Source organism: Durio zibethinus, chromosome 28 (genome assembly GCF_047325235.1).
Source record: "Durio zibethinus cultivar Kanyao isolate XHJ-2024 chromosome 28, ASM4732523v1, whole genome shotgun sequence".
Classification (NCBI taxonomy): Eukaryota; Viridiplantae; Streptophyta; class Magnoliopsida; order Malvales; family Malvaceae; genus Durio; species Durio zibethinus.
Genome location: NC_143189.1, coordinates 971713 through 994433, shown reverse-complemented (window position 1 = coordinate 994433; position 22721 = coordinate 971713). Strand labels below are relative to the sequence as shown.

At 32.8% G+C, this 22721-nt stretch overlaps 3 protein-coding genes and 1 long non-coding RNA gene across 4 annotated transcripts; 2 read left to right on the top strand and 2 right to left on the bottom strand.

Annotated features, from left to right (window-relative positions):
• Positions 1-3413: 3413 nt before the first annotated feature.
• LOC111281313 (TPD1 protein homolog 1-like) lies at positions 3414-5043 on the bottom strand. The gene is made up of 3 exons (XM_022869035.2): positions 4910-5043; positions 4728-4835; positions 3414-3924 (listed from the first exon to the last, which is right to left on the bottom strand). Coding segments are annotated over exons 1-3 (444 nt in total). The 5' UTR covers positions 4911-5043; the 3' UTR covers positions 3414-3589.
• Positions 5044-5604: 561 nt separating this feature from the next.
• LOC149510604 (uncharacterized) lies at positions 5605-7501 on the top strand. The gene is made up of 2 exons (XR_016335136.1): positions 5605-6779; positions 7266-7501. It is a non-coding gene; the product is annotated as an uncharacterized LOC149510604 (long non-coding RNA).
• Positions 7502-13660: 6159 nt separating this feature from the next.
• Positions 13661-14379, bottom strand: LOC111281094 (uncharacterized). The gene has a single exon (XM_022868700.2). The coding sequence runs from the start codon at positions 14323-14325 to the stop codon at positions 13972-13974; it is 354 nt and encodes a 117-aa protein (XP_022724435.1). The 5' UTR covers positions 14326-14379; the 3' UTR covers positions 13661-13971.
• Positions 14380-18240: 3861 nt separating this feature from the next.
• LOC111280858 (microtubule-associated protein 70-5-like) lies at positions 18241-22326 on the top strand. Its single transcript, XM_022868381.2, has 11 exons — positions 18241-18586; positions 19287-19372; positions 19599-19664; positions 19752-19925; positions 20021-20191; positions 20278-20433; positions 20577-20723; positions 20798-20869; positions 20975-21550; positions 21665-21813; positions 22020-22326. Exons 1-11 carry the CDS (start codon positions 18487-18489, stop codon positions 22036-22038), a joined length of 1716 nt encoding a protein of 571 aa, XP_022724116.1. The 5' UTR covers positions 18241-18486; the 3' UTR covers positions 22039-22326.
• Positions 22327-22721: the final 395 nt, after the last annotated feature.

The following is a 22721-nucleotide window of genomic DNA, read 5'->3' as shown; positions in this document are numbered from 1 at the left end:
AAGTGAAGGGGTTTTAGGATTAAGATTAATATAGAGAAGAAGAGAGATTAAAGGAAAAGTATTTTATTTATTTGATAAATGTATAAAGTACCTATGTATTCACTATAATAACACTCAATGTCTACTTTTATCCCAAGTCTATGTCTCCTAAGCATGTTCTATCTATGTACAAATGTGGGGAAGGTTGTCTTATTTATATTTGAGCCCTCTTGATTTGTGGCTATTAAGAATCCAAGTGGATGACTATTATAGACCTTTTATACAGTTCCAAGACTTTTAAACTCATTAAGGTCTCTCTAGAATTTTGCTACTTGTAAGCACCTTGATAAGCACCAGGTCTGAAAGGATTCAAGCACTCAACAACTATTAAAAATCCAAGTGGGTGGTTATTACAGGCCTTTTAGATGGTTTCAAGACCTCAGACTCAAATTAAGTCCGTTAAGCTCTTCATAGAATTTTGCTGCTTCTAGGCTTTTTGATAAGCACAAGGTCTAGAAGGATTCAAGTACTCCCGCTGAGTGCCCACGCCCAGGCTTCCAGAAGCTTCTTCACCTGGTCGCTACATTGCATGCTGTTAGGGCCATCCAGAATCTTCCTGGCTTGGTGCTAAAATGTCTGCACAGCGCCCGCGCCTGGTTCCTTCTAAATCTTTTTATGCTCGGACGCCTGGTTTGTTTTTAAACTGTTCTAGAGTCTTTTGTATCTGATTACCCTCACAATCTTTTTAGGGTGTTTTAGAACCCTCCATCGAGCGATCTTTATACTCGACACTAGATTGCTCATCTTGAGGCATATTTTCGCACCCTTAATTCGTACATTTGGGTTTCATATATGCTTTTAGAACTTCGATCTCCATCCTTGCCCATCCTTTACTTGCACCAACTCCCTTCACACAGCCTACTTGGGTTTGGATAGAGAGACCGATTCAGGATTTATGTTCATTACAATTAATATAGATAATATTAAATATAAAAATATATAAATATAAATTAATGTAAATGTATAATAAATTATTTTATTTATACACAAAAATATTTTTTATAATTTTGAATTTGATTAAAATTATCTAAATTTAATTAAACGTGAACTTATTTTATAAAATATTATGTGTCATTATTATTGATTTTGAATGATTCTTTTAAAATGGATTTTTTTAATAAGATAATTTAACTTATATAATTTCTAAAAAATAAAAGGATAATGTTATAATTTATATTAGATATTGAAATATAATTATGCAAACAAAATCAACACGCATTTTTTATTATGGATTTTAAATTGTAATTAAATAATATAATTTTAAATATAAAAAATAATTTTGTAAAAATTAAAGTATTTCATTGATCAACTTAGAGAGTATAACATTCTTCAATCTTAATCCACTTATAATATAAATATAAACATAAATAAATAATAAATTAAGCCCTAATCAAATTATTTTACTAACTTAAAAAAATTTAGACAGTAAATAAATATTAGGTGAAATAAAAAGAAGCTCATTTTTTATTTTATTTTTATTGTTTTTTAAATGAAATGATTGTCTTTGAATAAAAATTATTTATAAATGTTTATTTTATTTATATTTATACATATAATCCTATTATTTTTGTAAAATAAATTATTTATATTGCAAATATAGTTTTGTTCTTTTAAATATTTAAAAAAGTGTCATATATATTTTATTTTTAGTGGGTGTAAATCATAAAAAAAAATTAAATTTTTTAAAAAAATTTTGTAATAATTTTTAAAGATACTAAGATCTCAGTGGGGGCAGCTGCCCCCATTGTAGATCCGTCCCTGTTTGGACTTAGTGCACGGATCGTGAGATATACATCATCTTCCAGCCTACACTGGAGTTGTTGAAGAACCCCATCTCTGCAATTCTTATCTTGGTGATTATGGGAGCTGTATCTACATCGTTTCCCAAATACTTCCAGGCATTATTGGAGTAACAGATTTTACTTACAGTTATGGATATTAATTTGACGGTTTTCAGCTTAAGAGGTTTGATTTTCTTGACATTGCAAAGTTTTACTTTTGTTTTTGTTCCATTAGCAGAACCTTATTTTATCCTTTCAAGATCGTCTTGTCTCTTTCTTTCTAGGCTGGTTCTTTTTTTTTTTTTTTTTTGAAGAAGGAATCATTGTAGGTTGAATTAACCCCATCGTACGATTGCAAACTTTCTTTTATCAGGACGAATTCTAGATGTGCCTTAATCCTCACCGGAGTATTTGCAAGTGGCGACTATCCATGCTTGCCGACATCTGGGGTGAGTATGCCTGGTCCAAGTAATGATAGGCGCCGGCCTGTATAGTTTAGAACTTAAAATGTACCTTTATGCCCAATCTTTTTTACTCTTCAGGCTTTAAACGGTTCATTGTGCATGAAAAGAAGACCCAGAGAGTTGGAGACCTCTGCATCAACTCTGTCCAGTTGATGTTGCAATTGTTTTTTTTTTTTTCAATATCTTCTTTTGGAGAATGTTTAGCGGTTAGCAGTGCAGGGGAAGAGAAATCCAGCATTAGATTATTCCTTTTTTCATCCAATAACTAAGTTAAAAAATTATAAGCTAAGTTATTTTTTATTACTACTATATACACATATTAGAATAAAGTGGCATAATGTTAAACTATAATTAAGAAGCATCCCTGGATCATAAGCAATAAGCAAAAACCAGGTCAATCAAAACTCAAAAAGTAAGCAAGCGAGATAACGGGCGGTCTTAATTAAAGGAAAAATTTTATATGAAATTTTATAAATGAAGTTTATGAAATTTTTTTATTAAAAATGAGTAAATTAAAATTAAAATTGAAAATCAAAATTGATAAATTAAAATTTTTCATCATATAAATTAAGCATGAAAATTTTAATAAAATTTTAATAAATTTTAATAAATTTTAATATATTTGTTAAATAAATATTTTTAATAATAATATTAATAAAATTTTTATCGTTAAATAAATATTGATTAAATTTAAATTATAAATAATATTTTTAGTTATTTTTTACATATTATTAATTTTTAAATTTTTTATTTATTCATTTTTAATAAAAAATTCATAAATTTTACTTATAAAACTTAATGTAAGTTTTGTTCCTTAATTAAAATCCCTTGAGCGTTTACAAAATGATGTGGCTACACCTCTCAAGTCCTGCTGCCAGTCTTGCCTTGCTCTCTCACTTACCATATACATATTTATGATACAAAAGGATAACATTCTACAATCTTAACATTATACACCTAAGTTAATGTTATGAATAATTTTTAAATTATAGTAAAATATTTAATATAATATTTAAATTTTAAATTTTTTTAATATAATATATGAATAATAAATTTATTAATTAGTATAATATTTATTTTTAACGTGATTAATGATATATGATTAATTTTAAATGATAACACATAAAAATAAATAATTTTTTAATTATTATATTAATTAATAAATTTATAATTTAAAAATTATTTAAATTCAAGTAATATTAAATATTTTACTAGTTAAAAATACATTAACGTATATATATATATATATATATATTACATGCGAACCTCTCTAAGTAGTCATTTGGCGGCTGTATTGTGGGTGAGTCAGCAACAGCCAACAGATAAGACAGAGAGAGGGTAGCTAAAGGTGTTGGAATATTGGAAGGAGAGGCATTCTCCAGGGCCTAGAGGCTGCCCATCATTTACAAGGCAATCGTCATAGTAGAGTCGCCTGAATACTGTGGGATTGATCAACCTGACAGAACTAAACCATCCACAACTGACGTGAATGTTGGAGATACTACACCCCGATGCGCATACGTTCATAATTTGAACAGTGTATGACGGAATTCCATTGGGAAGCGGTGCCGTTGAGCCCTGGAATATCATAATGTCATCCTTTGAGCATGCCGTGCCAATTCGATTAGCATCACCGTCCTCTACGTGCATCAAGTTTCCAAAAACAAAGAATCAGCTTCTAGCTTTCAAGAAATACTAAAAAAAACTAAGAAGATAAATTAAAGGCTAAAACCAACATGGAATGGAAGTTGGAAAGCATCTTCAAATTGCTTTTTATTGAACAAGCTTTTAGCTTACAAATTGCATTACTTATCTATAATCATAAATAATTTATTACTAAATGGCTTGAATTCACATGTGCTAATCAGGGCCGGACTTACCTAATTGATTAAACATAATTTTTTTTATAATTCCTAGGTAATTAGGCGATAAAATCATTTTACTGTGTTTAATCAAGTTTAAATTAATCAGTCATCTAAATCTCACTTAAAAAACAAAGGTACTACACAACAATTTCAATGAATGATGAGTGGTGTCTTATAACGATATGCACAAGTTAGCCAACAGGTATGTGGTATATGATGGTACTATTTTATAAAGGATTTTATTAACTAATGTTTTATAAAGGATTTTAAGGCATTAACTTGTTATGATTACCGGTTTTTCTTTTTTATCAAATATATTTGCAATTAGATTATTAATTTTCAATATAATTAATTATAATAATGTTAATAAACTAGTTCTCACGTAAAATTTATTCATGGCAATTTATCATTGAACTTAAAATTTTGATTAGCAAAACACATCTTCCAATAGTAACGGAACTTCGACAAGAAATAAATTGCGTTAATGAAGCTTTTTGGAACCACAACCGTACTTAATGTTAGAACATGATAAAGTGAATGAGGTGACAACGGAAAAGATATAAAGATAGATCCCATACCAGAGGACTGCAGCAGCTTCCGTGCAAAAGCAGAGCTGTTTCTCTTGGGAAAGACTATCTTTTTAATGTTTCCTTGACTCACTGCTTCGTCTTGAATGGACTCCACCACTGCATTAATTGACGCATGTTAATATAAGATGCATTCAAAGTTCATCGAAACACTGTTTATAATAATAGAGTACTTATGAAGTTCAATTAAGAAAATAGTTATTAAGCGCCAATTTCCAATTTCACTAGTCAAATTCGAAACCAAAAAGAAAAGCCGAAAGTGAAATTTTTATCTGTGAATGAAAAACGTTTGTTCTTTCATAGGACCAGAAAAGGAACATGAAAGGAAAGTACAGGTATTGTATATGCACGCATGCGCATCCGTGGTTATCTTGGAGACTACTAACTAAAAACACTTTTGTTATGTTATTTATTGATTCATTTACAATTCGAGGAGTAGTTTATCAGTTCAAATACGATTTATATATTTACATATCAATTTCAGGTGTTTTTACCATCTCTTGGGATGGATCAAAAAGGAAAAAAAAGCTATAGAATGCTACTCATATCCACATCCATGTATATTTCAGGTACGAAGACAATAGAATTTCTTCACTTAAATTTTATGCTTGGAACAAATCAATAGAGGGGAGGGGCTGGGGATGAAAACAAGAAAAGAGAGAGTGACATGCACGTTACCAAAGAAGAGTAGTAACATAAGAGCCGAAAGCATAGCCACAAAGTTTATGCCAAGTCTTTTGTCATCAAAGAATCCCACTGCACAAGTCATCATCACCCTATCCTACCCTACCTAGCTAGCTCCTAGTTTGCTACCGAAGCCGAGAAATTTGTCAAGCAATACACTTATATGCGTTTGATCGAACTGGCTAGCTAGCTAGCTAAAAGAATGGAACTGAACTGAAGGATCGATGGTTCATTCTTCAACCATATAGGAGTACTATATATAGTAGTAGTTTTCGATAGATCGATCTGCACAAACTTGTAGAAATTAAGAAAATATATAGTAGTCGTAGATAAACAAGGTCGAACGTGAGAGATGGAAAATGAAACGAGGCTTATGACTGGTGACTATATATGAGTAGTGATATTGTAGTCTGGGGACAGAAAGTGCAGCAGAGCAAATCGAATGGTATGGAAGAGGAGATGAGACGCGGAGCTGAGGGAGCTTCACATGCAATTATTTATAACACCAGTGGGCACAGGGAGTTCACAGTCGCCCTCCCTTTCGCAGGTTGCTAGCTAGCTAGCACGTGTGGGAACTTTTATTTATGTATATTATAATGAATTGAAGATAGTATTATGTATGTATATGCTATCTGCGGTGGTGTTCCTTTCGATGACTTTGGAGAAAATCAAAATGTGGTCGTGCTCCTTTGACTCTAACACTAAAAGCTAACCAGAACCACTTTAATATTATTTATTTATTGTACGTAAGTATATAGTCAAACAATATCTAACAAACAAGATCAGCAGGAAAGAAAGAAATTAGCTGCCTTTAGTTTAGCGTTGACGTCCTTTAATAACCCTTAATTTAGGGTAGATGAATCAAATGATTAATCGGTGGAAGAACTAACCACCACACCTATTGAGGATTAAATTTGTGCAGTTGAAGAAGTAACTGCAAACATTCAGTAAGCCGGAAAATGCATGCATATGCACTTAATTAAAAGGACTCGTATTAATGTAGCAACTAGCATGTCACCATTAGTTCACTTTTTTTTTCTCTATATGCATATAAATATATGCTATTTTAGTCTCTAAGGAAAAATAAAATACTTATAAAAATATACTCCATAATAATAAGAATAAATGCAGTTATGAAGCCAATGCTTGCATCGATCGCATGAAACAATTTCATTAAAGTTAATGGATGCTGGCTGCAGCAAAAGACTTTGAAAGAACGGTACCTGCCGAAGCAGAACCGTAATTATTAATGAGAAATATTAATTACACTGTTTGGACCGTAAAAACATTTAGTCTTTCCATGATCACCCAGACGAACGAGACGTACGCATTCATATATATAATTACGTGGGAAAAGAGGTGGCTTAGGGGTGTAAATGATACATTAGTACTCGCAAGCTACTCGGGTTCGATTCGAAAAAAACTCGAATTCGGTTCGATTATTGTCGAGTCGAGCTCGAGCTCGAGTAGCTCGATTTATCGATCGAGCCGAATTCGAGTATTATTATATCTGACTCGAGTAGCTCGCGAGCCTAATCGAGCTTTTATATTTAAATATATTTTTATTATTTTAATTAATAAAATATTTCGAGTCCGAGTTCGAGTTCGAGTTCGAGCATGAATAATCGAATTTTTGTCGAGTATACGAATCGAGCTTATTTTTACATATTAATCGAGCTTAATCGAGCGAGCTCGAGTAGCTCGAATTCGATCACGAATCGAGCTCGAGCTTGAAAAATAAAACTCGATCGAGCTCGAGCCGAGTATCGAGTCCCGAGTTGTGAGTCGAGCTCGAGCTCGAGCCTCTCACTACTCGGCTCGGCTCGGCTCGTTTACAGCCCTAAGGTGGCTAAAAGCAGCAGATGCCGTGTTTTGGGTTTTGCAACCCAGAGGGGCCGCCGGCGTGATTTAATGACTCGTCTTTCTTTTCCCAAGGCTAAACCCATTGCCGTAATGTAACATATAATATAGACACTTTATTTGATTCAAGACTTGAATCAATTAAATTTGGTTCGATAGAGTTCAAATGTTTAAATTCAATTATTTTTTATGTATTTATTTATTATTTATTATTTTTTGAATTTTTTTGTTAATTATCTATTTATCTTTGGTTTTTCATCTGATTTATTTTTTATTTTTAATTTGATTTATCATTCATTTTTTTTTGTATTATCAAATATAATAATTTAAAAAAAAAGGTTAGAAAATAAAAAAATAATTCTGCCAAGAATAGAATTGATAGAATTGTAGTGGGTTTTAATTTTTATAAGATAAATCTGTATAAGATAAATTTGATGCTTTGATAATACATAAACTTTATCAAAGGTAAAGGCACGGTTAATCAAAAATTTTCTAATTATCCATATAAATACATACTGAATAGAAGTTACAAAAAAGGAGAAAAATACAGATCACCCATAGAAACAAAGAGAAAGTCAGTAAAAATACACGAAAATAGTCAAAAGATTTTGAAAATATTTTGAGTTAAAAAAAAGATTTTTTTCAAATTTTTTTAAAAACTTTTCAATTTTCAGTTAAATTCTCTGATAACATTTGAATTTTTCAGTAGCTTTTTGAGGAAATTCTCAGATTCTGGCAAGTTTTTCAGTTTCTAATGACATCTTTCTAGAAACTGGTGAACTTCCAGCAAACTTCCAACAAACAAACCCATATTTCAACAAGATTTTTTAGAATCCTATGAATATTTAACTAGAGTTCATCAAGGTTTAGAGAGAGAAAGAGAGAAAAAAAGAAGATGAGAGAGAGGCAGAAAGAGAGATCTGAGGAAAAAAAAGTTTTTTGCATTTTATATCAATTCCAAAATAACACTGTTTTCACCTTAATAAATTTCTAAGATCCGCGCATTTTGTCAATGGGTGACCTAACCTGAGTGCCAACCCGTTTCTGTCTACTTGCATTCCAATTGACTCCTTCAGCCAAGCCGAGCCGTATCGAGCTGTTAAGCTGCATTTCTAAGCCATCATTTATGCTTGAAGTCAAGCCGCTTTTTTGGTATTTTATTTTATTTTACCTTATTTTATTTATTTAGTTATTATATTTATTTTATAAGTGTTTTTTTTTTTTTTGCATGGATAAATTTTATGAAAAAAAAAAAACAAAAACAAAATAGAGTAATTTTTTTCTAAGAATAAATAATGATTATCCAATTATGAAATTTTTAAAAATTTCAAAAAGTAAATTTCTATAAAATTTAAAGGTGAGAAATTTTTTTTAAATTTGTCTTAAAAGGTAGAATAATTTGGAGAAAGTTTCAATAATAATAGTTAATATTTATTTTCAATTCAAATAAAAAATACAAAATACAAAAATAAAAATTTTAATAAAAATCTTGAAATTAAATATTAATTACCCAATGATGAGATTATTAAAAATTTCAAATGATAAATTTTTTAAGAAATCTCAATGTGATAAATTATCTAAATTTGTTTCAATTGGTGGAATAATTTAGATAAAATTTTAATAAAAATAATTGTATTCTTTTTCGAAGATAAAAAATAAAAAACAAAAAAAAAGAAAATTTTCTAAATTAGCCCAAATAGTAAAAAATTTAAGAATTCAAAAAAAGAAAAAAAATTCTAAATTGATCCAAATTGTGAAAATTTAGAAAATGAAAAAAAAAATTTTCAATGATGAAATTCTTAGTAATCACAAATTGCTGATTATTTAAAAAAATTTTAAGTGAGAAGATATTTTTAATTTAGCCCAAATGGTGGAATAATTAGATATATTTTTAATAAAAAACCAAAATAAAAAAATGATTAAACATTTTTTCGATGACAGAGCCTCTTCAAGAAAACAAATGAAATTCTTAAATCCTTTTGAGGTAAGAAAATCTTTTTAAGAATTCTGCTAAATTGATGAAAAAATCTTAAGAGTTATTTCAAATATTTAAAATTTAAAACCATTAGAATCAAGACCTTAGGATAAATTTAAAATAAAATGGTACAATCCTTTGAATGGGTATGTAAGGGTGCTATAACTTTCTTCATATGTAACTGAACTCCCGAACTTTATTATAGTTAGTAGATCCAAACCTATTTTTTTAGGGACCTTTAGTTAAGCTTAAGATCTTCTTAAAAGGATATATTCATTAGATGATCAATCACACCTAATTAAAAAAAATTATTGACGACTCTATTTGTTAAGTCTAGTATAGATTTATGGATTTATATGTTGTAATAGTTTGATGACTCCACTAGAGATGCCATAGAGAGTCAGGTCATAATAATTTTAATTTTATCCTATCATTTGATATAATGGTTTTGAATTGTAATTATTTGTCTACTAAAGTTTTTCCTTTTTTGTCTTTCATTTGATTTATGGGGTTGTTGACAATTTTATATTCCTTCACACACACTATCACATGCATTTATATTATATGAGTTTTATACTCGGGCTCTGTCCCTCTTAAGAAGAAGTAAAGTACCTATGCTTTCGTGAAATGATAATCTTCGCAATTGCTAACAAAATACTTTTACTCAAATTGAATCATTTCTATTGGTAGCTTGTGATGGGTAAGGATTAAATTGCCTTACTAATTTGTGATAAACAATGATGTAAGGAATAATTTGAGAACTTTTAATGGTCAAAATCACCTAACCCTACATATAATCTACACTTAAGAAGCCAGCCTTAAGATAAAGCCATTTCTATTCATTGATATATGTAACCCGAAGTTAAAACACAATAAGGAATAGTTTGATTATCTAACCATTTTGTTTGTTTGACTTTGTGCATTTGCATTATCATGTCATGCATCATTTTCATTGTCATATTTAATATTGTGCATTTGCATCGTTTTCATATAAAAAATATTTGTCACATATTAGATTTCATACATGAAAATGTATATTCCATTCATGCATCAAAATATCAAACATAAAACATAGCATTTTGATAATATAATTGTGGTATTTAAGGTTCAAGGATAGTTTCACCAAATAAAAACCCAATACAATCAACTCACTAATAAACATAAGAGCTCGAGCTAGACAAATGAAACAAGAAAACTCTAATCATCTTGAAAGGATAAAGAAAGCATAAGAAATGCTTGAAAGAGAGTTGAATAAGATTTTGGATGCTTTGAACAAGTTAAATAAAAGGAAAGGGATAGAGAAAAATACTAGCCAGTAAGCCCATCCATCACAAAAGGTGGTTGACCCTTTATATCCTCTTGATTTGGTCCACATCAAGCTTAGTCTACATAAGAGGCACCACTATAGTAGTTTACATACCCTACATACCCCGAAATACCATCAGCTTTAAGTCTAGGGCATTACCATAGCTATGTAAATTTTGTCTTTACTAAAAAGACAGTAAAATCAATCCAGGTCCTTAATTTGGATGATCCAAAAAAAAAAAAAAAAGGTGAGTCGTTGGAGTACTCGATAGCTAACTAGAAGATTAATATGCTCAAAGAAAGGTTACGAGCAATAAAGAAAATTGGTTTTTATGGTTCTGTGGATGCTGTTGGGCTCTGTTTAGTCTTAGATATCATTATTCCTCCAAAATTCAAGGTTTCAAAATTTGAGAAGTATGATGGTATAAAGTGCCCAAAGACCCGCATTACCATGTACTATTGAAAAATGATTATCTACGCTAATAATGAGAAGCTATTAATGCATGTGTTTTAAAATAGCTTTACTGGCTCTACTGCTAGGTGGTACGCCCAACTTAATAAGACCTACATTCAGTCTTTGAGTGACATGACTCGCAACTTTATTAGTCAATATTGGCATATCATAGATTTAGCTCTTGATCATTTATCTTTGTAAAATATGTAGAAAATAATAATCGAATCATTCAAAGAGTATGTCCCAAGGTAAAGAGATATAGCTACTCAAGTGCAACTTCTTCTAACTAAAAAAAAGATTACAGTGTTATTTGTCAGCACTTTGAAATTTCTCTTTTATGAAAAGATGATAGGAATGCAATAAAAAATTTTGCTAACACAATGATCTCAGGTGAAATCATTGAGAATGCCATTAAGAATGACAAGTTGGAAGAAAAAAAAGTTCCCACTGAGAAGGCTCCAAGAAAAAATGAGACTAAAGCCCAAGTTGTGGGTTTTGATAGACAATAGTTCAGGGGTTATCAGCCTTTTCCATCATAAGGTTACTCTTCGTACTATCCTGTAGTGAATAATACCTCATCCCACCTATATCAACCAACCCCATTGCCATCTTACTCACCAATCTATTAGTTCGCTTTTAGACCCCATGCTCTTATATATAGCCTAAACACTTAACCTCTAATAAGACCTTAATTTTAACTTACTAACCCAACAAATGGTTCATAAGAGCTATGAACTACCCGAAAAAAATTTGTATTTGACCTAATCCCCATAACTTATATAAATTATTGAAAGCTCTACAACAACCACTTGATTGTCTCTAATAGTTTGGAGCTCACTATGACTACCACTACGGAATTGGGGATCATTCCATTGAAAATTACACTATTTTAAAACACAAAGTGCAATGATTGATAAAGAATAAAATGATAAATTTTGATATAGGAGGACTGTCAACGCTTAATGCTAGTGGCAATCCACTCCCAATCACAATATCAATGCCTTGAGTGAGAGTTAAAAACAAGTTTGATCCGAAAGGACTTAGTGAGCTTTAAAGAATTAGAGAGGTCAGATGCTAATAGAAACCCTTCACCTAAGGGCATAATTTTGAAAAAAAAAAGAATGTTAAGGCTGGTTGGATATTGCTTATCATTCTGGGTTTTCTTTCAAAGTAATATTAGAAATTCTTTTATGCAATAAGATTTCATTTATTATCATTTCAATAAAAGGCAAGAATAATACATTTCATTACATTTTCTCTTTTATTACTATTAGAAAGAGTAGGATTTTTTTTATAAAAAATGTTTTCTTGCTAGAAGACAATCTTTTGAATTTGAGTGCGTGCTGTTAGATCAAACAAATCTTCTTACTAAAGAATTTTGTGTAAACCCCAGGAGGAGAAATTATTGTTTATAAAGATTAAATATAGTTAATTGTAAATGACAATTTTAAGATTTTTCTTGGAACGCTAGTCTGACTTATTCCAATGTCTTTAGTTATTGTCCATTCAATTTAATTAGAGTGTAGCCCTGGCTAGAGAGAAACAAATTCCTTTTAAGTTTGAATCATCTTCCTCTTTTTTTTCCCCGTTCTAAAGGTGGACTGTTCCTACAGCTCCTATCCTATCTTCAAGGATCTTCTATGGGTTTTGCTCTTGTTGTAACTTTCATATGATGCTTATTTCATGTCAATTCCCTCTGTGACAGACAGTGCTGCATGCAGAGTTCATCTGAAGGAAATGGCAACGGTCAGTCAGGGAAGGGAAGACATTTTGCTATTAGTAGAGATGTTCAAAACTATTGATGTTAATCCTCGGGATATGATTTCACCCTAATCATGTAGAGCGAGCAGCAATTTCTTATGTAAAACCGATGACTTAACCCTTCTTAAATCAGTGCAGTAATTATCAACATATTGAAATTTTTTTTCAAGGATTCCAGGAATTAGGGAGAGGGAATAATGTTCTTTAAAATGAAAGAATTGTTTTAATCTCCAATGCACTTTTAGAGCAGCAATGCCTTGCATAGCATATTAAGGAGCAACATAGTTTTGGGCTTGTGGCTGATCGATTTGAGTTTGCTCGTGCCATTTGGGGCAATTATTCTGTTCTCATTCACGTTAAGTGGTGTCTCCTTCCTGGATGAAGCTCGAGGTCTTCGGATCGAGTTGGGGATACAAAGAAGATAACCTCTCATTTTGTAAGTAACCTAGCTTAAAGATTAAAAATTGTGGTAGTAACATGCACAATTAAACGTTTTAACATTCAGAAATATGTTTGATAGGCATGAATATGATACTTAACATAAACGATTTAATACTCTGCTAATCCATTCCAAAAAAAAAAGATCCTGTGAAAACAATTTGCACACTTAATTGATTAAGGCGCAAATGGCATAAGGGAGACTAAAACTGGGAACTTTTACATCATGTAGCTGATGAACTGCGCTTGCAAGTAGATTAAAGCAAAAATAGGTCTAGGCATGCACGTCGGATCATTCAATTTCAATTTCCAAGTTGCTTAACTGATAGAGAAGATTAAGAAGAGAAAGGATTGGATGTATACTATTATGCAAATTTTGAAGTGGTGTCAACTGAAATGGAATCAGAATGAGTGAAGTACAGGTTGAGTTCTGCATTTGGCACAATATTTGCATGTTTCTCCAACCTTTAGGAGATCTATTATCGGATTCATTCAACTTCTAAAGTAGCACTTCCATGCTACTTCAAATTGTTTACATATACATATACATACAATTTCCATCATTATGCATAGAAGCCTACGGCACGTCCATCATTATTAAGGAACATACAATTTCCACGAACATTGTAGTTGCTTTCACATTTTGAAACGGAAGTAAGAAGATTACAGCTTTTGTCTATGCAGTGAACTAGCTAAAGAAATGCGATCTAATTGCTCAACGTATACGATCGAGAACCAAGACCTGGCCCTATCTTTCTTTACTCAAATTTCTGAGGCTCCTGATCTGTATACTCTGGCCGGAATGCTGCAACGTAGTCCAATAGTCCTTCACCCGCCTTTTCACCATGAGCGTCAGTTGCCAACTGTGAAAAACCACCAAAAGCCATTATTGCCACCAAGAACACAGTTGTAGAAACGAAAAGAGGCCAAAAGTAGGTGAGAATCGTGGGCAGACGAGGGGCTACATATGATAGCAAGGCGATGATCAATGAGGCAAGGATTGCTATGGTGAAATGGTATCTGTGTTGGATCAGCTTTTGTTGCATATCCATTGCCTTCTTGGCTAAAGGAGTAGGAATTGAGATATGTCCCTCCCTTAGGAAATGTATCATTTATGATGTACATTGGCGATGGTGGTGTTCAAAGTAGTTTTGAAACTTTGCTTTCGCCTCGTGTCTTATTTTTCTTGGAGAGATTCTTCTTGCTTCCTAATTAATCCAACTCTAATTTTGGCTCTATTTCTCTAATTACATTTATAACCTCCTCATTCTGTCCTGCCTGTAACAAAGGTTTAAACTTTGAACCCAAAAAAACAGTTGAGGTTTTAATTGTCTACACAGGGATTCCGGTCCAGCGCTCAACTCCCCCCTCCCATAAGAACTCAAAACCAGTTAGTTAAAGTGTTACATTTTGGAATTTATAAAATTGTAAGTACAAATTATAATTATAATTTATTATATTATTAGAAAACTAAATAAAAAATTAATCAACTAAGAATATAATAAAACAAATTTAATATAAAATTGAACCAAACTAAAATGAAATGAAACTTAAATCTAAAATTTCATGATTTTAAAATTTCATTTTTATCATTAAACTATTATCTCATTAATTATTTTGAAATTTAATTAGAACATCTTTTGTAAATATTTTTGCTATTATTATTATTATTAAAATTAAAACTTAACTCTTGAATCCTTGTTTCCTTTTTCTTCCTATAGATGAAAAAAAGTTGCAAAATATCAATCAAAGTAACAAAATGTTGATGTAACAGACCCATTTTTGGCAAGGAAAATTAAAGAGAGGGGGCAGGAGAAATTTGGCAGGGTGAGGGAGGACACGTTAGTCATTGCGGAGTAGCAACTGATATGTTTTGGTACATATGCTTTGTCAACTTCTTGGATTGGTCGGTTGCTTTGTCCCTCAATCAATCGAGTGGCTGCTGCTCTGTGATTAGATTAGATAAGTATTTAGGAAAGAAAGGGCAAGGAAAGGAATATATCCTTTTTTTTTTCTCTCATCTCATGTGCGGTTAGATGAAGATTAGGTAATCCAAGAATAATTAGTGTTCCCATTCCTACCTGGACGGGTTTATTCCCTTTTTTTTTTTTTTTTTAGATGGTGGGTAGTGGAAAGGATAACGTTATAGGAGGACAATCGTTCTTCCACTAGCCATTTTAATGCTTGCTTTTTGAGGTTCACTTGCCTACTCCTTGTGAATCAAACGCTTTCTTTTCATATTAATTAACCTTTTCTAAACAGAGAGTATGATAGGCAGTCTGATCAACTTTACTATGCCCGAATAGGAATTGTTAGCCCTCAGCATCCATATAGTTGGTAATTTCCTTGTATTTTGAAAAAAAGAAGAGCTAAAAATCAAGTTGATGGGAAAACTTTATATATTGGTCCTCATAACTATTGAATGTAATCTTGAGCAAAATATACTCTATTTTTTCGGATAATTGAAGTTTGATTAATTTCAAAATCCAAAGTAACAGAATACATGAATCACACACATAAAATAAATAAAAAAAAAAAAAAAGGAAACCTACAAAGTAACCAGTTTGGCTTATATCCCGTTGTTACTAGCTGTAGCTGACTTAATAATTATATTGGCAACAGAACAAAATCTAGTCCTAATATCAACAACTTATTGAAACCAAAACATAGTGCGAAACTCCCGGAAGAAGTGAGAAGAAAAATATGTTTTCAAGCATATTTCTCGAATCAGGTTTTGAATGCAAAACATGAAACAGAATAGATATTCTGACCAAAGAAAAATAAAAGGAAAAAAAACAAGCATAGAATCCATAAAGTGATATTATCAGGTTTGGAGGTATCAGACTTATAGACTTCTGGGTAGGCCGTGGAAGTGGAATCTAAAAGGGAACTTGGGGCCTTTCAGTGTTTTTCCGGCCTTCAAACCTCCTTTTAGATGCTCGGCCTAAAAAAGAAACTTTCTTTTAGATGGGAAGACGCAGGGGCCCACATAACTTGAGAGGGGAAAAGGCCCGCAACTGCTGAATCTCAGTTCAGTCGAAGTCTAATGGGCTTCAGTTTTTTGGATAGAGAGAGAAAAGTGTATGGATCATGGATGGAAAGGATGCCCCAAGTCCCATATCCGTTAAGATTTGATCTGACAAAAAGGCCTAGAGCCTATATGAACACTTTACGCCAGGGACTCTCGTACCATACGTACTTCCATCTCTTAGCTCCACCAAGTTTTTGTATAAAGTATTCTACTCTATCAAAACATTATTGTGTGGGTTTCAAGGCAATCCAACAGATCAAACAGCACCCAAAAGATTCAACCTTTTATTATTATTATTATTGATCGGTTATCATTCATCAAATTCTCACAAGCTGGGACCCATAACTACAAAAATGCAAGACTGCTTAACTACAAGAACAATCATACAGTAAGTTACCAACTCAAACCTATCAGAAACAGGAAAAGAAAAAAAAAAAAAAAAACTCTGGAAGCTTAGCTTGATCGCAATTGACATCAATTTCAAAGCAAGATTAGTGGAGAATTCAATTAAGCTATGATTAACATCAAAACTTTTATCTTAATCAAAATCCCATTTGACTTTTTTGGTTGTATTCAGGTTTGGTTATCGTCCTTTCTCTACTTTAATAAAGGCTCTTTGGGTGTTGGTGGAGGCTTCCTTTTGTCGCCTATCTAATCACCACGTAATATCTTAACAATTGCCAAATGGCTTTTGCGGGTAAAGCCTAATAATAGCTTGGGATCCATACTAACATACATTTTATATATCCAATGTTCAATCATACCTCAAAGCAAAGATGAGATGAGGGAGTATATTGTCAATACATATATATATATATATATATATATACACGAGAATAACGTGATTGTTCTTTCAAGCCACAGCCACATTATCACTTTCAGTTGAGAGTCATCAACACCTCATTAACTTGTTTTCAATTCAAACTGCGTTTTAAGTGCCTTCCTCTAAGTATGAACACAAGGCCTTTGTTTCAGCAATATTTAGCGCTTAAGGAATTGAATTACTCATAAGAAAGACCTTTCCATTGACGTATGGGATCATGACATTACCAAAATTCTCAATGATTCTCTTTATTACTTGTTCATCTAATTGAATGTTCAATTTCGTTGCTCAGGACTTAATACTTTGTTTGCTCCAACAGAAATGATTGTACGAAAAGGAAAATTTAGGAAATAAATGTGACATCTCCAAAATTTTCCCACTTTAATTTCAATTCTTTTTTTTCTTCTAGAAAGCAACTACTACTATAATTGACAGGGTTTCATTGTCATATACCCCATTGATACAGTGTCTTGTATAAATGTAGTTACTTCAAAAGTAATAGTTATTCTGTTTCATGGAGGTATGAACAACGGGAAAAGAATTAAAATTGGGAAATGGCTTCTCACTTTTTTTTATTTTTCTAATTTCCGGCCCCTCAGATACCTTTGCTTGATTATATTATATTTTATGCACCGACAACGTTCGTAACAGAGTCTTGAAAAGAATGACAGCTAACAAGCAAGCATTGCAATTCATAAAACACTTAAAACTTTTCCATTTGCCTCCCTATTATTAGGCCTGTTTTTGAGACTTTATCTGTCATACACTGTAAGATTGCAGCAAATGGCACCAACGAATACAGTTTTGGTACACCGCATATTTCCATCTCTAACCTTGGATATATAGTCCAAATATATTCGCACAAAGATTAGGTGTTTTAGTTTTTGGAGAGACGAATATATGGAGATTAGTTAGGTGGTAATTAGCGTCATAATTACTCCACATATTACTATGAAAATGAAAAAATTGCATTAAAAGTAAGTCTCTAATAAGTAATAGTTATCGTTTCATCAAAAAATAATAATTATAATAACAGTTATCATCATGAATCAGAACCGTTGGGAAGAATAAGTTTTGATCTTAAATGGTTGGTTTATCATTTACTTAAAGAATTAAAATTTGAAATCATTGTCATGATAATAAAAGAAAGTAACCGTTACTGTCTTCAAGAATGAGAGAACAGGCAGGGCCGGGTTTAGGATGAGTAGCTTTCAATACTTGCTTAAGATTACGGGAAGGCCAATATTCCTCTCTTTGCGGTCAATTCCTTAAAGGGATGGAATCTCTTAATTTCTTTAACAGAACCCCTGTATATTATTGTCTAACAAGCCTATATCTTTTGTTGTTGTTGCTTTTGTTGCTATTGTACTTGGTGTATTACTTTTTGCATTGCCGAGTGCCAAAACAGAAACACAGAAGATGGTAGGTCATGATGAACTATTCGGAGGCGAAGACCTCTCTCTTGCTCACCCTGACCCTGTTGTGTTAGAGCTCACCCGATTGCAGAACCAACTCAAAGGTCTTTCAACTTTGAATTTCAACTCTCACATGCATGCTGGTTTTGCATTTGATATTTAACTGTTAGCCTCCAGATTCCTCTTTGTCATCGGATCATTGTTATTTGTCTCTTTGATTACTGATCGATCATTCTCTCTGAAAATTCTACTAGCTAGTATGTTTTTCTCTTGGTTTAACATACGTTCACCTTTTGTTCAAATTTATTGATAGAAATAAAATAACAAGTACTGCTAATAATTACGGTTGCTTCATAAGTGACCGCATGGAAAATGGAGCATGCATCAATTGGTGTCATAAACTCATGATAATGAAATCCAGGATTAAGGAGCACGGAAAACCGAAATAAAATGATGACTGAGACTCATGGTTACCATATTTTATTAAACCTCTCTTGCTGCCAAGATCATAGTGTTAATAGCTGTGATGTAGAAATAGAACCTTTTTTTCTATGCTATGTTCTGTTGGAGGCAGCCTGTTGGATTAACGTATTCACTGCTCACAAATAGAACAGAACATGAAAAACCAAGTGTTACAGAAATATTGGCCAAAAGGAATATGTGCTGAAAACGTCTGGTTTTAATTGTTCTTATCATTCATATATTTTCAATGTTTATGGCTGTTAACTCTGAATTACGGGGTAAGAAATATAAACTAACAATTAATGTCACCTGTAATGTTACTCATTGTGAATATTATTCCAGAAAAGGACCGGGAGTTAGGAGCTGCTCAGGCTGAAATCAAGGCTTTGAGAGCAACTGAAGTGCTGAAGGATAAGGCCATAGAAGAGGTAGTGAAAATTTTGAACGCAAGTTGGACTTGGATTTGATACACAAATGAGAAATTTAGTACTATGCGATCTGTCTACTAAATCAGAAGAAGAATTTATCGCCAAGTGTTACAGCTATTTAATTAGTGACTATGAATATATTTTGTTGAATTATTTGAAATTGCAGGGTGAAGTTTCTCATCGGATTCTGTAAACAAATGCTGAAACAATTTATTTGTTTTTTCAGCTCCGGAGTGAAGTTCAAAAGTTGGATGAGAAACATAGAGTCACTGAGAATCTCCTCCAACTTAAGGTGCGTCTTGTTCTCTGTGGAATTTCTTGATGTTGAATTCTGTATTTTTACATTTAATTAGTGGTGCTCAAATCCTCTTCTATATAGAATCTTGAAATCAAGAGACTGACAAATGAGAAGAAAGAAGCACTGGCTGCACAATTTGCCGCAGAAGCAACTCTTAGAAGAGTGCATGCAAATCAAAAGGATAATGATGATGGTGTTTCTATTGAGTCTGTCATTGCTCCTCTGGAGGCAGAGATTAAAATGTATAAAAATGAGGTAGGGTTATAGGAAATTATGTGCTGCTTTGAAACATCATGACTCCAATTTTTCACGAGGCTCAGTCTCACTTCCACTCTCTTCTGGCGAACCAGATTGCGATACTACACGAGGATAAGAGGGCTTTGGAACGTCTTACTAAGTCAAAAGAGTCTGCTTTGCTTGAAGCAGAGAGGATTTTGCGAAGTGCTTTAGAAAGGGCTTTAATAGTTGAGGAGATTCAAAACCAGAACTTTGAGTTAAGGAGACAGATTGAGATTTGCCAGGCAAGTGTAGCGCCGATCCTATTCAGCATGGTTCCTAAAGAGGGATTCAAATTTTTATTTAGCCAATCCAAATTTACTTTATGCAGGAGGAGAATAAGATCCTTGAGAAAACCAATCGCCAAAAGGTCTTAGAGGTTGAAAAGCTTAGCCAAACCATTCAGGAACTTGAAGAGGCCATTTTGGCTGGTGGGGCTGCTGCTAATTCTATCCGTGACTATCAGCGACAAATTTATCAACTTCATGTAGGTGCCATGCTTGCATGCTGATTTCAAGGATTGCGATTTAAAATTCTGATCATCTTTTCTGCAAGAATTATGATACTCTGATTCATGCATGGTAGTTTGTTGTTCAAATAGTTACTAACTGTAGTGAGTCAATTACTCAGGAGGAAAAGAGGACACTTGAAAGGGAGCTCGCAAGAGTCAAAGTTTCAGCAAACCGCGTAGCGACTGTGGTGGCTAATGAGTGGAAGGATGAGAATGACAAAGTAATGCCTATCAAGCAATGGCTGGAGGACAGAAGGCTGCTGCAGGTAAATAACTTATTGATCAATAAACATGACGATGAAGTTACTATAATTAGTTGTTAAACTTCTGTATTTTACAGGCCGAGATGCAAAGATTGAAAGACAAACTAGCTGTGTCAGAGAGAACAGCAAGGGCAGAAGCACAGCTTAAGGTGAAATTTGACTTGTTGACCAGATAGCTTAATTAGAAGATCTTTTCGTTCTTCACCTTGAATCTTATTAAACTATTTCTCAAGCTCAATGTAAATATGCTTTAGGATAAATTCAAGCTAAGGCTCAAGACCTTGGAAGATGGCTTAAAACATGTATCAAGTTTCTCAGTTAATCCTAATGCATCTTGTGGGTCCCCAAAACCAGAAAAGTCCAGCAACATCTTAGGGTTTTTAACAAGCAGCGGTGGACTAAGAAAGAGGTCTACCTCTCAGCCAAGGGCTTCCACCATCAGTGGAAGTTCTCTACTGCAGCGGCCAAGTGTAGAAAATGGCAAAGCCAATGCTAATACCGGAATAAAACAAGCAAATAGCTTGAAAAAGAGGGCTGCATCGGGAGAAAATATGCTAAGAAAAAATTTGTGGGCGTCTAGGTCTAAGGTTGCTGATAGTAATGAGAAGGAAAATGCTGAAATGAAGGTAAACACGGATATTAATATCCATAAAGATGATGACACGACAGGTAGCAATGAACAGACAGATAACAGAGGAAATGCCGATTGCAATGCTGAAGATGTGGTTTCAGGGTTTTTGTACGATAGGCTTCAGAAAGAGGTCATCAATTTAAGGAAGTGCTGTGAGGCTAAAGACAGCAGTTTGAATGCTAAAGATGAAGAAATAAAGGTGAAGCACCAGTAACTCTCTCTCTCTCTCTCTCTCTCTCTCTCTCTCTCTCTCTCTCTCTCTCTCTTGATACTCAATGCATGAGTTACTGAAAGATGCTGTAATTCTTTACAGATGCTAGTGAAGAAGGTTGAAGCATTCTTAAGAGCCATGGAAGTGGAGTCCAAACGGGTGAAGAGAGAAGCAGTAGCTAAAGAAAAGGAAAATCGATCAGCCAAAATGGATGATACCAAAAAGATAAATAACAACGACTCCTCTAGAAGGTTGGTTCTATCCTTCAAATTTTTCTCCCCGTTATTCTATTGTTTTAACTTCTTACTCTTGTTTAGATACTTTCAATTCACAATGTTTATCAGAAAGATAATTTTATGCAAACATTTTTGCTTTTAATGATGCATTTATCAGTTATTATCATTAAATTGACCTTGTTTAAGATCTCTTAACACATTTAATGGTTTGGATGTAGCAGGTTAAGCAAAACATCTTGAAGATTCCCATGGATGGTACGTGGATGTTGTAGAAAAATTGGACTTCATTTGATTCGTTTTCCATGTCTTCTGATTTTCAATGTAAATATTGAATGTTTTTGCTGATTGTAGCGAGTCACAAATAAAGTTTCTGATTGATGAAATTTGGTTTGTAAAAGAAATAGGGTTGGACTGTTGGTTGGAGACCTGATCTTTATAACATCCTAGGATGATGTCCAATTGTGTTTTCTAATGCTTGACGTTTGTATAAATGATTATCCAATACGATTCACTTGGTTTCTTTCCTTACTTTTATAGAGCTGTAATTTATGTTTTGGTGACTGCTAGATGTAGAATCCTAACCGCAAAAGAATGCAGAAAACAGAGAATACGGAAACGAGGGAGAGGTTATAGAATTGAGACTATTAAAGCACAAGATATCTATGGAGAATCACATCAACAAAAAGTGTTTTTATAGAACACAGGTAACCCGAAAACAGTATCACATCAACATAAAAGGCAAGAACACTGTTTGATCTAGTGGACTGAAAATGGGCATAGGAGGACAATTTAACTAAACCCTATTGCTTGCAATGGCTGGTAAAAATCAGATTCCCCTCATATTGGTCGCAAGTTGCAATATTGAAAGAACGTGAGCACTTGTTAGTGGCTATCATGAAAACTATGCCAATTCCATTGTCCAT

Coding starts and splice junctions, on each gene's coding strand:
- LOC111281313 (XM_022869035.2), bottom strand. Junction 3,925..4,727: donor GAAGCTGCTGCAGTCCTCTG/GTATGGGATCTA, acceptor TGATGCACGTAG/AGGACGGTGATGCTAATCGA.
- LOC111281094 (XM_022868700.2), bottom strand. CDS start 14,325: ATGATACATTTCCTAAGGGAGGGACATATCTCAATTCCTACTCCTTTA.
- LOC111280858 (XM_022868381.2), top strand. CDS start 18,487: ATGGTAGGTCATGATGAACTATTCGGAGGCGAAGACCTCTCTCTTGCT. Junction 20,192..20,277: donor GACAGATTGAGATTTGCCAG/GCAAGTGTAGCG, acceptor TACTTTATGCAG/GAGGAGAATAAGATCCTTGA. Junction 20,724..20,797: donor AGGACAGAAGGCTGCTGCAG/GTAAATAACTTA, acceptor TGTATTTTACAG/GCCGAGATGCAAAGATTGAA.